Source organism: Plectropomus leopardus, chromosome 15 (genome assembly GCF_008729295.1).
Source record: "Plectropomus leopardus isolate mb chromosome 15, YSFRI_Pleo_2.0, whole genome shotgun sequence".
In the NCBI taxonomy this organism is placed as follows: Eukaryota; Metazoa; Chordata; class Actinopteri; order Perciformes; family Serranidae; genus Plectropomus; species Plectropomus leopardus.
This window is the reverse complement of record NC_056477.1, coordinates 26574207-26591278: the sequence shown is the minus strand read 5'-3', so window position 1 is coordinate 26591278 and position 17072 is coordinate 26574207. Positions and strand designations below refer to the sequence as shown.

At 41.7% G+C, this 17072-nt stretch overlaps 1 protein-coding gene across 1 annotated transcript in view; it reads right to left on the bottom strand.

The window, feature by feature from the left end:
- thada (THADA armadillo repeat containing) overlaps positions 1–17072 on the bottom strand; it is a 110865-nt gene that overhangs the window by 89646 nt on the left and 4147 nt on the right. The window contains exons 10-21 of the mRNA XM_042502101.1: positions 16351–16574; positions 15407–16119; positions 15020–15174; positions 14750–14905; positions 14191–14298; positions 13974–14097; positions 12716–12861; positions 12255–12483; positions 12027–12162; positions 11743–11879; positions 10939–11085; positions 9441–9598 (exon numbers count right to left, since the gene is read on the bottom strand). Of these exons, the coding sequence (XP_042358035.1) occupies positions 9441–9598; positions 10939–11085; positions 11743–11879; positions 12027–12162; positions 12255–12483; positions 12716–12861; positions 13974–14097; positions 14191–14298; positions 14750–14905; positions 15020–15174; positions 15407–16119; positions 16351–16574 (2433 nt within the window). The remainder of the gene's footprint in view (positions 1–9440; positions 9599–10938; positions 11086–11742; positions 11880–12026; positions 12163–12254; positions 12484–12715; positions 12862–13973; positions 14098–14190; positions 14299–14749; positions 14906–15019; positions 15175–15406; positions 16120–16350; positions 16575–17072) is intronic.

Here is a 17072-nt window from a genome sequence, read left to right as displayed (position 1 = left end):
ATTTAATAACATTACAAGGAAACATTCCTCTTTAAAAGTTGCTGACAGCTGGCCCAAACAATGACTTTTTTGACAGTGGTTATTAAACCAGCCACAGCTCAGCCCTAAACACAGAGTGTTGGAGCGGCCTCTATCTCAGTGAGTAGAGTGTGCACCCCATGTAGGCTGAGTCCTAAGCAGTGGCCCGGGTTCGATTCCAGCTTGCGGCCCTTTGCTGCATGTCATTCCTGTTCTCTCTCCCCCTTTCCAGTCACTCTCTGACTATACTATAATAAAGACAAGAAAAGCCAAAAGAAAAAAATCTTTAAAAAAAAAACAAACAAACAAACAAAAAAAAAAAAACAGGGTTGATTCTCTACTGACCAGTGAATGGACTGCAGCGTTTCTAGCTCCACCTTTTAGTACCGAACTGTGTGCAAGGAATCCCAAGCAGAAGGGTGACCAAAAATGGGGAGAGTTCCAAAGGTACTAAAGGTACCATCTATTACTTCTCACAATGGAAATACAAAAAATGCAAACCAAAATGAATAAACTGAACTGACCTGCTGGTGGAAACACCCCAGAAAAGAACACCTCTAATCGAATCTGTGAGAGCAAAGCCTGTTACCTCAAACGCCATGACATCAAGCGAGAAATATTCCACCAGTACAATGAAAACAAGGAAAACACTACGATCTAAATGAAACCACTCTGGTTTACTTTGTACTTTGTGGTAGAGTGTGAATCATTTTTGTAAAATGGAGCAATTACATCTAAACACATGCATTACACCCGATACAAAGCCAAAGCAACCCACCCTACCCCACCCCTGCAAATGACATAATTCCATTCATTGGAGCACAGTCGTAAAATGAACAATTTAGCAGCTTTGTCATTTCGTTTCACTGTCTCTTAAAAATTCCAACTAAATGCAAAACAGTAAGTCATAAAAAGATTCATGGATGAACTGCATCCTGAAACCCTACTTTAGCCTTTTCTCTATTTGGCAAGAAAAGCAAAGCTGTAACGCTGGCTACACTCTTGTTTTAGAGACACCACTTAGTTTTCAGCCAGTGAGCATCGAGCTTGTCAAGCGTGAGAGCGGCATGTCAGTGGCGTGACAAGTGTGCTCAAATAAGGATGCTGAGACATCCACATAATGGCCACTGTCAGTAAAACCATCCAGTTAGTAATAGTGTTAGCAACATTATTCTAACTATACACACACACACACACACACACACACACACACACACACACACACACACACACACACACACACACACACACACACAACTGAGTGCTGTGGCAGTGTGTAAACTGGTGAGTGTGTTGCAGGTGAGGCGGCAGGGCGAGGCGGACGCAGAGCTTCACTGCCCTGTCATTTAGACTGTGGTATCACCGCCACCACAGAGGCGGCCAGGCCTCGACTTAGTCAGGGGTGGCATGGAGGGCACAGGGAGGGGTGGCAAGGCCTGGTGCAAAAAAACTCTGTGTGAAAAGGGAAAAAAAAAACCCAACGGCCCCTTAGGGGATGTGGGGTTAGACACAACATCTAAACTAACACAGACGCAGACCCGCAGATGAACCAGGAGTGCGCCAGTCGCTGTAACCTTCGGCTATGAACCCTGATGTCACTGAACGAGAGGACAATGATGAATGGAGACGAGTTTGGAGGAGGAAAACAGCAGGAGAATGTGCTGAAACTGGAAAAATAAATGAATGAAAAATATGTGTAAAAATGAAAATATAAAAGGAAGACTGAACGCAAAAAAAATGTAGGGCTTAGACAGCCCGTTTCTGGCCACATGACTGGTCAATAAACTCGACTGACCCTGTGGACCTGAAGTGGACTAACTTAAAAACACCAAAATATGGACTGAGTAAACCACAGCGGTACCAAGCCCAATGACTTATCACATTGGTGGCCAGAGTGGACTCCCAGCACAGGCCTGACCTCACCGGGGTAAAAATGGCAGCGACAGTCACTGTTAGATGGCCCATGGCTGCTGGGGCCCAGACCGCTGCGGTGCTGAGCTGGGCCGAGCCGGGCCGCGGCTTCGCCTATTTAAAGCTTCCCTCTCCCAAAGGTTCCCGTCTGTGTAACTGTTTAAAAGGACCAAGCGAGCTTCCTGCGCGAGGCAGGGGAGGGTTTGGGGGGGGGGCTTTATTTAGACGTCAACTTCCTGTTTGCAAGCGTGCCCATTTCCCAGAAAAACTTCCATGTGCGGAGAGAGAGAAGTTTCCCAAGTCTAATTACATGTATGGCTCGGAGCCGTGACAGTGACCCAAATAGCAAACTTCTCCCCTGACAGCTGAGGGTTAGACAGCACTCTGATAATGTCTGTTGTTGCAGTCTTAGGTTTATAAATGGTACTGACAATAGAACGCCATCAAGTAACGAATCAAATTATTTTAGTTCTAGCTGTTGGACGTACGCGTTATACCTGTTGACATGTAATATCAGTTATTATGTTTATGTGTAGTTGAAATATATGTATTTAACTTAGTTATGACATTAGTGAAAGTCTTAATTAAGTGTGGCAGAGTTATAATAATTTTGCATTTTTTAAAATCTCTTTTTTTCTTTATTTCTTTTGTTTTCATTTAGATTTTTGGTGTCAATTCAGTTAAATTTCAATGAAATTTTACAAACTCATTTGAGTTTAGGTTGGGTTTTTTATGTTTACTTTTCATTTAGTTTTTTTTAGTTTTTTTTTCAGAGGGGGTTACATTACATTGTATTGTGGCATATCTGTCAGGGGCAAGATTTAATAAGTTCAGAATATGTATTTTAATACAAAAAAGTAACTTTGTGAAGGTATTTGAATCACAGTCATGTAGGCATCCTAGTTTAAACAAACATATGCATCAGCGCCCCCCCTGCATGTTGTGTGTTAACAAATTTCACCAAACAGACAATACTAAACCCAAGTAAAGAAATTTCTTTTTAGTTGTATTTTATTTTAGTTAGTGTTGTTAGTACACAATATTGTATCAGTATTCTTCTTTCTCAAGTCTAGTTTTTATTTTTTATTTCAGTAACTCAAATGTTTTCCCCACCCCACGTTTCAGTTAATTATTATAAACCTTATGTGTCAGACCAAAGCTTTTAACTAATGAAACAGGGTTACAGATCCATGTCTGAACTTCAAGGAGGCTTTAGTTTACTTATATCATACAAATATAGGCTTACATTGCATTTTTATATATTCAGGGTTTCCCACACATTCATCTAATTTTGGCAGCCCACCACCATTAAAACATCTGACACCTCATATAGATTTCCCATTTTTGGAGCTAGGCCGTTCACTTTAAGTGCTGTTGAAATGTATAACCTTTATCACACCACACTCTCTGAGCAGAGACCATACTCCGGGCACAGACGGAGCAGCAGAAGACAAAGCACAGTGAAAGTGAAACTTGACCCTTACATTCTGCTGAGTCTAAAAGTTTGCATTCACTCGCAGCAGCTGATCCTCTCATCCATCCATCTAATCAGATCGACAGATCAATAATCCACCCTAAAACTAACAAACTGCAGCTAAGTAAAAAAAAAAAAACTCATGAACAACTCCTTCTGCACTGTGTTTAAAGACTCGCAAAGACCCGGGGCAGAGAATTACAAAAAGGGCCATATGTATAAATTTGCGCTTCTCCCCCCATTCTTTGTTCATCTTTAACAGTATAATATTCAGGAGCATAAAATTCCTGTTTAGAATTTGGATACTAAAATAAAATGGCATTAAGTAAACATTGTGCACTAGAGAGCAAATATAGAGGGATGTCGGACAAAGCATTCCTATTGTGTTCATGGCGGTGTGTGTGTGTGTGTGGATGTGGGTGTGTTTCTCCCTCAGCTTCAGCGTGGCCAAACAAATGGTCTGTCTCCTCTGTGTAACCAAGGCTCAGACCGATCCAGGCTCAGCTATGCCAAATAAACACCCGAGCTGTCAAACTCCAGCTGACCAGCGACTTTGGTGGTCTGTCCCGCTCATATAGTACAAGGATGCTCACATGCATGCGCGCACACACACACACACACACACACACACACACACACACACACACACACACACACACACACACACACACACACACACACACACACACACACACACACTTGTCCTGTCAGTATGTCAAAGTGCTACTCCTTCCATTTTTTCTCTGGTATACTCAATCACTGTCATAGTTCTGTATAGCTTTCTTTAATCATCAGACAACGTGTAAATTTGAAATATTATCTTTCCTGGAGAGCTTAAATATTGTGTTAACTGATCGTCAACAGAAAAGTTCAGTAATGCAATAAAGACAGAAATCAAACATTACTATTAATGCCCATCCACAACCACTGCTGCTGCCATGGTGCCACCCAGTGACAGAAACATCTGCAGTGTTGCCAGGCCAACAAGGATGTAACACAGGATGCCGGCTGAGGACTGCAGGAGGTGTTGAGCTCACACACAATTTGGAAAGCGATGTGTTTTGGACACACACACCACACACACACACACACACACACACACACCACACACACACACACACACACACACACACACACACACACACACACACACACACACACACACACACAAAACACATATGTTTGCCCATGCATGTCATCGCTGTGGTAGGGCAGAGTGACTGTGCCCGCAAAGACTTTGCCAGACCCAACTTTCCAAACACTATTGGAATCACCCCACTGAACGTTAATGCTAAACACACACACACACCCACTATTTGCAAATGCATACGCACGAAGCGTGGAACTGATGACAAGGGAATGTGAAAGAAACAGGGATGCGGTGAAGGCAGAGAGGACAGGAGTTCAGAGTTTCCTCTTGTCCACGTGGTTCCGCAGCATGAGTCTGTTAAATCATCGGTTATGTAATGAGGTCCATCGCTATAGTTACCACAGGGGACAACATGCTATCCATGATATCACCGTCAATTATCTCCTCAGGACATTTGGTTGTGACATCATCATCCAGTCCACTGCAGTGACAGTTAAAACGCCTCTGGCTGTTTTATACGGCCTGATATTGTGTCCATCTGGCTTACAGAGAACACTGGATAAACGTTGGGAAAATTTAATGAAGCATGAAACTGAAAAGTCACTGACAAATTATAACATGCCAAACTGAGACTTACACATGGATTTAACATGTCTCTGCAGAATCTGGTCTATATCAATCTCAAATACTTCACTTAGATTGTTCAATGTCATGCAACTGTAAAACATTTTTAATGTTAGCTGCTAGCATCTGAGCTACACTGGTCCTGAATTATCAGTCAATATTATTGGGTTAGTAAAAATGTTGCGAGTGTGTGAGTGAAGATTCATGTTCGTGTGGTTAATATGAGGCTACCATTAGCATCTTAGCTTAGCAGAAAGACTGGAAGCAGAGAGACCGATAGCCAGAGATGGGACCAAATCAGTGTTTTACAAGTCACATGTACGTCTCAAGTCATTGTTCTCCGGTTATATTTCATGTACTAAGTCCTCAACTTTGAGTTTCAAGTCCTGCACAAGTCATAATGCGCTCGTCACCAAATATAATGCAAAATGAACAACAGAGTAATAAAATATTTAAAATTTAAAAAATTATCAAAACTTTAAAAAATTTGTATTTATTTGTTTTGTTTTTGGTTTTTTTTAATGTTTTGGAAGTTGTTGCATCTCTGTCTGCCTTTTTTTTTTTTTTATTCACAAATTTTGCATGCTGCTGTTTATTTTTTGGTGAACACCAAGTAGTTTTTGTGTGCCAGTGAGCATTTGTTCCTTATTGTTGACAACTGATAACTTGATTGAGTGGCAATTAAGTATTAAGGAGTATTAAGTTTTGACTTGCTGATAATAAAAAGCATTTGGTTGATTAAAATTACTTAATTCTTGGCACACTTTTTAAATAATGGGAGGAAGTATCAAGTGTTTAAGTGAAAATGCTAAAGTCCAAGTGTGGTCACAAAGTCATTAAATTTATAACTTGCGACTGTCCAAATCATGTGGCTCTGATCCACAACTCTGCAGATAGCCTGGTGTTCTGCAAAAGTATCAAAATTCACCCACCAGCACCTTTTAAGCTTACTCTTATAACAATCTCAGATAAGCTAAACAACTTCAGGCTAACTTTATATTTACCGAACAGACACGAGCGTGGTATCAACCTTCTTATCGAAATCTCAGCAAGGAAGCAAATAAGTGTATTTCCCAGAAGTTGAGCTTAACCTTTAGAGAAACAGAAGAACAGGAACTGTTAGAGTAAACTTAAACTAACGTCAAATGTTTGCAACAAGAGGTGCTCAGAGGTAACTGTTCAACAGTGCCAACTTACCTATTTGCACACATAGGCAATTGCATACAAAGCATTTTATGTCACTTTATGTTTAAATCAAAGTCAGTTTTTACCGAATGGTGACTGAGCATTGATAAAAAAGAATTGCAGAATGCATATAAAGATAAAGAGAAATATAATTCAAAACCCAATTGCTAAGATATCACATACAATACAATGAATGAACCGCCTGCTGCTGACCCTGTAGTAAACAGACTGATTACTATCTTTGCACACATCCCTGACACCCCAAAAAACTGGGGCTTTCCGTCAAACAAACACAGAAAACACACATTCAGCAAATGGCACAGACGATACTTCCTACTTTCTCTCTCAGGACTGTAAATAAACGCTCAACAGGCAAACACAAACACACATGCACACACACCCTTTACCCCCTACACAGACAAACACAGCCTATGTCTGGTACCCTTGTTATTATGGACGTTCACATGCTGAACCACTCAGACAACTATTCCTGTGTGAGTCTGTCTGTGTGTCAGCCTATGTGTGTGTGTGTGTGTGTGTGTATGTGTATGTGTGTGTGTATGTGTGTGTGTGTATGTTGTTTGAAGCGCTCAGTGTTTTCCTGCTGGTGGTGGAAGTGATTTGGAAAGAATGCAGTGGAAAGGGAGGGGCGTCGCGGCCGTTAAACCAGCAGGATCGGGCCTCAAATGAAAGCGCGGCGCTAACGAGGGCGGATGCTAATTGAAGAGCCTCCCAGCGTGTTGTCACAAACACACACAGACAAACACACACATTCACATCATTCCCTGCGACCATAGGCATACACACATACAGGGAAACAAATGACACCCCTCTATGTGGAATATCTGCTTTTTGTGTGGATGTAAAAGCTTTCTAGATCTCAGCTGAGGCAGCATTAGCGTCCATGTTAGGGTATGGCAGTTATTTTTGGATTGTCCGATTGTCATTGTATGAGACTGGCGATTCCCGATGTGATCGAGGTGGGGGGGCTGGCCTGTGCTCTCAGCAGCACTCTACCACAGCTCAGCTGTTACACTTTGGTTAAACTTGTTAGCCATCCTATTCCCAAAATGTGACTTCAAAGCAGTAAGAATAGTGATAAGACAGAGCTGAGAAGAGGCAGCAGATGTCTGAGGGGCCGTTTGACAGATGTGCAACTGAAATACAAAAATCAGCTCTGGAGGGAGCACAGCTGACACCATTTCATATTCTAGTTCTGAATGTAGCATATCAACAGTGGATTAGCACAGCAATCTGATTTATCCAGTTCAAAATGACATGTAGGAACACATCAGTCCAAGTTTATTTTACCAAATACTGACTTCCAGTGGCAGTGCTCACTTTCCAAGATACTTCAATCTGGAAACCACACTGTGTGGAACTCACAGGGATTGTTTTTATGTAAGGTGACATTAGGCCAGAGTTCACTGTGGCACTAAAATAATACCACTTTAAATGGATTTAACAGGGCTCTTGCTCCTTTAAAAAAAGTTAGTCTTAGGACTTTTTAAGACCTTTTAAGTTTTACAATACCACAAATTGAAGAAAATAAAAACATGAACTGACATCAGTTACTTAGGTTAGGGACAACTTTGTCCAAATGTTTACATCAACATAAAACATGACTATTTGGGTCAAGTAAAAAGTAAGATGATCCACTTAAAATGCTGAATATTTGTGAAACGTTTAAGAGTGGAACACATGAAAAACAATGAACATTGAATGAACAACTTTCATTTGATTGGATGTTGGTGTTGTTGGTCTCTCTATTCAGAACTGCATGATGTGAAATCCCCTAAATTATATATTTTTTTAAAAATAGATGTCAGCAGTTATTTTGAGATTTTACGATGCAACATCAAGTGATTCTTAACATCCTCGCATTTTTAAGACTTTTGAAAGATTGATTTAATTCATTTTAGTACCAATTAAGGCCTTATTCATAGATTAATGAATTTAATGCCTATTAAAAACTTTTTAAGGATCTGCTGGAACCCTGTTTAAGAGCAAACTTTTGATGGAAATACACATCAAAAGTGAAAACATACTCATCCTACATGAACACACTGATGTCACCTCAAAATGAACAGTAAGGTAAAATGACAGTGATAATACTCCGTGCTGACTGCTCTGAGCAGAGGAAATAAACTGATGAGCAGTCTGGCTAGCAAGGCCTTAATTTAACGATGCAGATTCACTGCATGATGTAAATGCATAGAGGAGGTGAAAACAGGGCAACTGCACTCATATCTGTGTTGTGTTAAAGTCCCCTATTGTTCCCCTTTTGAAGTGTTTCACTCTTGTTAAAATGTTTTCCGTAACTTTTTCACTGCGAAATCTCACAGCATGACAATGAAACATTCAAGACCCAGCCATCTTAATCTAACAATTTATTATTTTAAGGCCTTTTATTAATTTACATTGCTACAGTTATTGCACTTTTGTCCTCTGAATGAATTGTCGTATTTTTTTTCCTTTTTCTTTCTATCTTGTTATTTCTATTTGTCTGTTACCTACCAAGGGACTACAGATGTAAATTAGCAGTCCTGCTAACTCCAGCATATTTACATTTGTATTTTATACTGATGTCCATTAATATGACTTGTGACATCATCCTGTTGCGCCCTCTTCTTCTGCAGTGGTTTAATGGCTCCCGACATGAGAAGCTGCTTAGCTCAATACGCTTAATAACTTCTAATATTCCCATAACTGGAGAAGATGTAAACTTCATTTCATGAGCATTCTCTTTTGCAAATTTTGCACTACATTTTGATGGAAACCTGGCTATTCCTTCTAAGTCCCATTAAAAGATCCAAACCAACAATGCGTTGTCTCTCAATACTTTGGAAGATCACTTTACAGCATTCACCCTTCAGCCAACTGTTTCCAACTTAAACCTGAATCTTTAAAACGGGTCACAAACTGCAGTGTGTGTGTTCATAGTAATGTAGGAAAATGTCACCCAGGTCAACAGTGTGGCTCACTGATGTGTTTTTTAAATACTTTTTTGAGCTCTATGGCACAGAGGAGTAAGATCCATCAGGCTGGATACGCACACAACACATGATGCTACCGTTTACAAGGTAACAGCAGTGAGAGACAGAGTGTGTGAGTGTGTTCAGTATGTCAGGATCTCACCTGCTCTTCTGTGATGAGTCCAGAGTGTGTGTGCATGTCATTGGTGTAGTGCAGAGGCAGGCTCTGACACAGCTGTCCGAGCAGCATGGCCACCTCCTTCATGCTCCGCCAGCAACATACCAGCACCATCTGGGCTGTCACCCTGTAGCTCTCGCTGCCTGGAGCCAACACACACACACACACACACACAAACACACATAGACACAGTGAGACACACACACATGCAAAAAGTGACATGGAAAAAGTTTGATCAGTTGTTAGTTTATTACCTAATAATCTAAACTTAAAGACGTATTTGTCTTATTATGTAATGCACCATGTCAAAGCTTTGTATTCAATGAAAACCAGAAGAGTCAATTCATGTGCCTGGCTGCTGCTGTTATTTATGTTGGGTCACACATGAACACACGCACGCGCGCGCACATCATCATTTAATGCGATCCCTAGAACTGTTGGACAGTACACTGTGTGAATGTACCCCACACAAAGATGAGATTAAATACTGCCCCCATCAGGACATCACTAGCACTGCATGCACCAGCAGTGATGAGTGCTGGGGAGTGCAGCGCTCAACAGTGCCCATCGCAATTGAATCCACTTCTGTTACAAGTACAAAACATAAAACCAATGTTGATTATGGGACGTTCTGAACCTAAGTAAAGTAAAACAGTATGATAACGCAACACCAAAAGTGTTTTACTCTCATTATTGACGACTACTGTGTCTTAAATGTATTTGTGGAAAAGCATGCTCTAAATTTTAGAACTACGTTTTCTTTGATGCTATGCAGGATGTAAATAGGAAGTAGCAGCTAACTGTGCCACTAGCGGATCCTTTTTACAATGTACTCATGGATCTACAAACTACAAATTACTGAAGAAAACTCGACCGTGATGATTCTTGGGTAAGTTCTGTAGTTCAGAGGAGTCAGTAGAACAGTGAAATTCAACTTGTTTTGCCTGAGGACCACTTATGAAAAATGACAGGAGGCCAGGGGCCAGTTTATAAACAAACATTAATAATATGTATAACTACATCCAATACATCAATTGTTAAGCAGTCCAGCACAGATAAGATGCAAGCATGGCACTTCTTGGATTTATTTTGGCTCTGTGTAAACACACAAAGGCAGCATACAGAAAAGGGTCTTAGTAAGGTCTTGGAAAGGGTCTCAGGCTCTGTAGCGCAATTTCTGTGTTAAAAGGATTACACTGAACCTTAGAATATGGATATAATGTCTGTGGACTGCTAGCTGACTGAGTTATGGCATGAAATAGTATGTGTTTTGATGCAATAAGGCACTGCTGACCATGCTGATTAACGGGCCAAATCAGAGGTCAAACTAATGTGTACGTATCTTTGATCATGCCTCTCCCACACCCCCTAAGGGAGGTGCGCCTCACAGTCTGAATACATCTAAACTAGCATAATACTGGACTGTTATGAGGCATGGCAAAAAAAATGTTTACCAGCATCAGTGTTATGATCAGTAACTTGCCTGTATTCGGTGACGGTGTGTGTGTGCTCTGAGACTTTGTGTGATCATCTCCGTGGTGTGTGTCCAGCTCTCTGGCACTTGTGAAGAAGTCATTGGTGTCCCTGGGCTGAATCTCTTGCAGGATCCTCTGCAGACCTGCTGACGTCTCTGTCCACACACACACACATACACACACACACACACACACAGAAAAGCATGTCATATTAATAATATATCCTTTTGTAAATTTTTATGACCTTTGTTGTTTGCTTCTATCAGGTAAAGTTATTTCCTGCAAATTCTCTCTGAATGTTATTTTGGTTGATATTTAATACAAAATAACCTGCAGTAAAAATTGTATCTTGCACATATCATACACTTATTATTATTGTGTTCTTATTGATCGTATCGATCTGTAATTATTTGTATACTGTGCTTACGTTAGAGATAAAGAGGACCATATAGACATACACACACTGGGCCTCATGCAAGAGTCACTTGTATGAACAGATTTATTATTAATGGCATGTATGATGGATTTAAGAGAACTGATTGTGTTTTCAGCATCGGTTACATTTATTAGCTCCTGTTAGAAGCAGGACTTGCTCTGCAATGTGAATTTTTATCTTGTTACTCTTGGGAAACATTTCATGAAATAAACTTGCCCCAAACCAGAGCAGGACAGATTGGTGAATCTTACTGGGTACACATGAACAACCAACCAAAAAGAATAAAGTTTGAGGTTTAGGATAAGAATAGGAGAGTGTTCTTGAACCACTGAGTGTCTGAACCATGATCTAAGGCCAGGCTGAGAAATCAGATTACCTGAGTCAGTATCCATGGGGATGAGCCCTTCTGGGGAGGAGCTCTGGACAACAGGGGAGACCACATCAGACATCCTGTAGCACACAGCGATCAGGTCTGACACCAGATGTCTCCACTGCTCATTCTGCTTTAAACTCCTTAACACACACAAGCAAATATTAAACAAGTATATGGCTGAGATCGTGGCTGAATATGCTCTTCAAATACAAAACAGCAAAGCAATGGACCTAAATGAAAGCAGGTTGTGTAATGTATGCATGTGTTTTTGTGATGCATGTACTCACTCAGTGTTCAGATGCTGCAGGACAGCAGTGATGCAGTGAGCTCTGCCATAGAGGGGATAGGACGCAGCCGCCTGCAAGAGAGATGACTCGGCCCTCGACACCTCTAACTGCAGACAGTGCAGCAAGAACTGAACCACTGAGGACAGAAGAAAAAACAATCACTATTTATTTCTTATTCATTGTCAACAAATATACATGTATGTATTAGGCAATGCATCTGGATCTTACCAGCCAGGGTGTTGAGCTCCAAGATGAGGGTCTCAGAAGCATGAGATGGTGATGACAGAGGCTGGAAATCGAGGCCCTGTTCCTGGGCACAATACAGCAGAGCCTGGCCCAGGTCATGCTGGTGGAGCAGGAGGTTGAGGAGGTGGGCTGCTGTGACGCTGTCAAAAGGCTTGGTGCTGGTACTGAGGTCCAGAGCAGCCTGAAGGACACAGCGCATCCTCTCCGGCACCTCATACCATGAAGACCAAGGTGAGATCAGCATATTAACTCGAAATATACCGTACAAGTTAATGATTGTGCTTCAGATAGCGCTGGAATGTAACTTCTGCCAGTTGTAGTGCTATAAAACACTTCGGTGCTGCGGTGGTTGCATAAAACTAAAAGTATTTTGACAAAATCAGAAAGATCTAAAGTATCATATCACATATTATTTCCAGTTGAGTGACTGAGCTGCATATTACCTGTAGTCCCACAGCTAATGGTGGGAGTTGCCGTAGTAACGTTGACGCCAGTTGTTTGACTTCCAGGAAGTTGCTGGCAACACAGTAAAGGACATTCTGAGCATGGGCGGAGGTCACAACTTCACCGAGAGCAAAAACATCAGCTCCTGAGGAATACAGAGAGGTAGAAGAGAAGAAACACATGATGTGGCTGTGAGTGACAAGAGAGCATACGCTGAGCCAGCTGGAGCATCAGGTTGGCATCAAAGTGAAGAGGCTGGCCAGTAATGGATAGACTGCTGCTTCAGAGGGATGTGTTCCAGAGATGTGAGCCGGCTGCTGGTTTTACATGAAATGTGCCAGGCATCATCACTAAGGTGTCCTTGAGTAAAGCACTGAACTCCAAACTGCTCTGAGTGTGTTGGATGAAATACAACATTCAGTTCTGAGCTCTTTGGTGAATCTTACGACAGCCTTACACCAAACAACTTTTCAAGCATTTTACTGATGCAGACAAATTTCCAATGTCAAAATAAAATCATGAGAGTTTTATGATGCCCTCCTGTGATGTGGATCGTTAGATGTAAGGTGGTCATAAAACTCAGTTCAAGCTGTATAAGTCTGTTTCTATCTTGTCTTGACATTCCTATAAAATCAAACACGTTAAATATTAACTTACGTTTTTTGGCTCATACAAATACTGGAGTTCAATTACGTGAACATTGTCAACAACCAATAGCTGCACTCTCTCCAGGACCCAACGAGAGGCAGCAAACTAGAGCAAAATAAAGATAGTAACCATTTAAGGCCACAGAATGCAAATGGTACAGTTTGTACACAAATAAAGTTTTTTTTATAGATTATAGTGATACCAACTTAACAAGAATACTTTCAATATATGACTTTTTATCTTGTGTGTGTTTTTTTTCAGACTGTTAATATGTCATATTTCTTTTTAAATATTTGGCGTAATATTTTCCAGGATGTAGGATGGGACATAATCTCAAAAGGATTTTGGCTGATGCCTCTTAAACCCTGCCAGGTCCCTTGTCTTTGCAAAATCTGTATACCATATGACCAAGATTAATCTTGAATTGTCTGGTACACTTACATTTAAATACATAACATTTAAAATATGCGTATGCTTGTAAATCAGCCTTTGCAGTATATTTGCCATAAAACCATCGTGTTAGTTACAGAAAGTATATTTTTAAACAGCTGTTATGTTTTGCAGAGTTTGTTGAGTCATATGAGTGCTGCTGATGAACAGTAGGCGTACCAGTGCTGAAGGTGAAGAGCTCGCCCAGCAGACACAGCAGGTGGAGGGACATAATGCATTTAGAGAAGGAAGCTCCAGGCAGCAAAACCTCCAGCAGCTTCACACACAGCCAGCGCAAAAACTCCTACAGTACATAAAAACACGCAACAAGTCATTTAGTTCATTTTTATCAAGTAAAAAGACCTCTGCAGTGTTGTGTTACGTCTGTACGGTATACCTTGTAGAGGTGTAGTGTTTGTTGGTCTCTGTCTCTCTGCTCCTGGTCTCTGTCCTGCATCAGTCTCTTCTGCAGCAGCACAGTGCTGTCCTTCATTCTACAAAACAACTGGATCGAAGAGGAACGTATGTACTTATGAACTTATGAATAAGTACAAGAAAATGACCTGAAAATTGTATTTAAAAAAAAAAATGAAAAAAAAAATTATTTTTCCCCCTCCAGACACTTTCCCCTACCCTTTATAAAAGCATTTAAACATTAATAGCCACATTGCTTATTGCCCTTTAACCCATGTTGTTCAAATAAGTAGCACCAATTTGCTCAGGGTTCGAAGGTTTAAAATCCTTGTGAAAGGCATCTGAAAGCAGCACAAGGAAAGTCATGTTGCTCCAGGTTTCAAAGGGTTAAGTGATACCTTCAATTTGATCATTAAATCATGTCATCAATGTCTACAGCGTCATGTGAAAGGGTCGTTAGCACTGCGGATCCCTTTGAAAATCAAAATTCAAGTTTTTTCCAAAACATTTTCACACACAAAAAAGCAAAGTAAACATCTGACCTTCTTCAGCAGGCTCACTGTCTGCTGTCTGACACCCGGTGACTGACTGTTGAGATTAGGCTGCAGGAAGTGGCGGATCAGGTCCATTTCCTGTGAGGTCAGAACTTCGGTGCTGCGGTGGCTCTCACACACTAAGCCCAAAGCATCCATCCTCACCTGGGCAGTAGGATTTGATAACATATGAATACAGTGGAAATCCAAGAAATGTGCCAAGAAAAATTTGTTAAAAAAAAAAAAAAAAGCTGCATATACGCACAAACAGACACTCACTTGATCATGTTTGTGTACCAGTGCTTGTTGGAGAAGAGAGAGGGGGACCAGTCCTCCCCACAGACCCTCCTTTGAGGATGGAACAACACCCTGGGCCCTGGCTGCCCGCAGGCACGTCATGAGAGCTCCCAGTGCACCCCTGCTGCCTGAAGGACCTAATGAGAGAAAAACAGCATTTATAGAACAGATCTATATTCTGTCATAATTGTGTTTAAGAATGCTCCCACTGTAACTGTAGAGAGGAAATTTTTAACTTTACGTCTTACCACAACAGAATCATTTTTGAAGACATATCATGAGCGTAACCACAAGGAAGGAGAGAAAAGAGTTGTAGATAAATGGGAAATGAATATATTTATGTGCACACCTGTGTATTTGTGTATTTACCTGTGCTGCATGGCGGTGCGTCCTGCAGGGCCTGCACCATGTGCGCCAGACTAGAGGGGCTGCAGCGGAGCAGCTTGGGCAGGAAATAGTCCAGGATGTACGTGGTCTGGTCCAGTCTGGCTCGGCAAAGCACCTGCAGCAACGGGGTCACCCACGTCTGGTGCCAATGCTGCATCCAGTCCTCTGTGGCTGCACCAGCCTCACTGGCCAGCTGTGCCTTGTGGCTGACAAACAGCCTCTCCAGGAGGTCACTAGCATAAGGAGCCAGGGTCTGATCACCCATCAGGCCCAGGAGAGAAGAGGGCAGCTGAGGCTGGATGTCAAGCAGGTACCCTGCCCCGTAGAGCTCCACGAGGCAGCCCAAAGAGCCGTACTTCCCCCTCATGTGCCACTCCAGTCCCAGCAGGCTTTGGGTGAGCTCTGTTATGTACGGGTCTTTGGTTGGGTCAGAGATGGACGGGTTGGTGTGCTGATGGAGGAGGAGGAGGTTGCGGAACAGGGAGCGGGTTTGGTGACGGACTCCGTCTAGTGGGTGCTCCCAGTGAGAGTAGATGTGCTCCAGCAGGTGTCGCTGTAACTCTGAGCCTCCGCTGAGAGACTGCTGAAGACGGGGAGGGCAGGGCTGCTTCTCGCCCTGCAGGCAGTCCAGAGCTGCACTGCTCCACAGGGTCAGCACCCGAGCCACCACCATGGCCGTACTGGACTCCTTTATACTGATGCAGAGAAAAAACAGAAAGGCTCTTCACAATGTAGAAAAACTCTTAAGTAAACATAGTAACACACAATATTGTTGGTTTTAATCATGTTAAGCTCTGGGCAGCAACTGTAAAATTTGTTTTTAAGGTCTTTTGAGACGACTCTCAATTGTGAACCTTCTTCTATGATTTAAGAATCACAGCGTAAAATAAGTCAGTACTGAACAGGGATCAGTTTAGCGGACCTACCTGACATCTAGATCCAGCAGTGTGTTTGGGACCAACAGCAGCAGCTGTTCCCACTGTGGTCCTGGGAGAGCACCCTTCCAGCTCAACATGGCCAGAGCCCCATGACACAGGTAGAGAGAGACACCCGGTGGGCGAGCGCCGGTGCACAAATCCTCACACTGCTTCTTTAGCCACCGCGGGGCTGAGTCCAAACCCTGCACTAAGCTGCGCAGCAAACTACACACCTGATACACAAACACACCAAGAAAAGAACGACCAAGAAGAATGACTACAGGTATCTGCAAGAAAGATTTCAGCAGATCTTTTTTTCCTGTAATTACTTAAACATTTTTATTTTATTGTATGCTTACATTACATGAATGTTTAAACCATTTAAGGCCACAAATGAAGATCAAACTATAAATCTCAATGCTTTGCAAGGAACTGGAAACAGGAGGTCTTTCTTGCCACATTTTTTACTGTGTATTATGTTGCTCAAACTATAAATATTAATAACGTATTCATCTGTAACTACTTAACACTGCTTAGAGTTTGGTGAGGAGCTGTTGGTCGGTTAAAAAGTCAAGTTTTAAGACATCACATGGTGAAATTATGGTGGGCATTTTGCATGACTTTTTGGCTTTTCATTTGACTAAACGATTAATTGCTTTATTAAGACAATAACTGACAAATAAATATTCAAGTTGCAGCCCTAGAGTCCTCTATTCAGTGACAACAGAAGC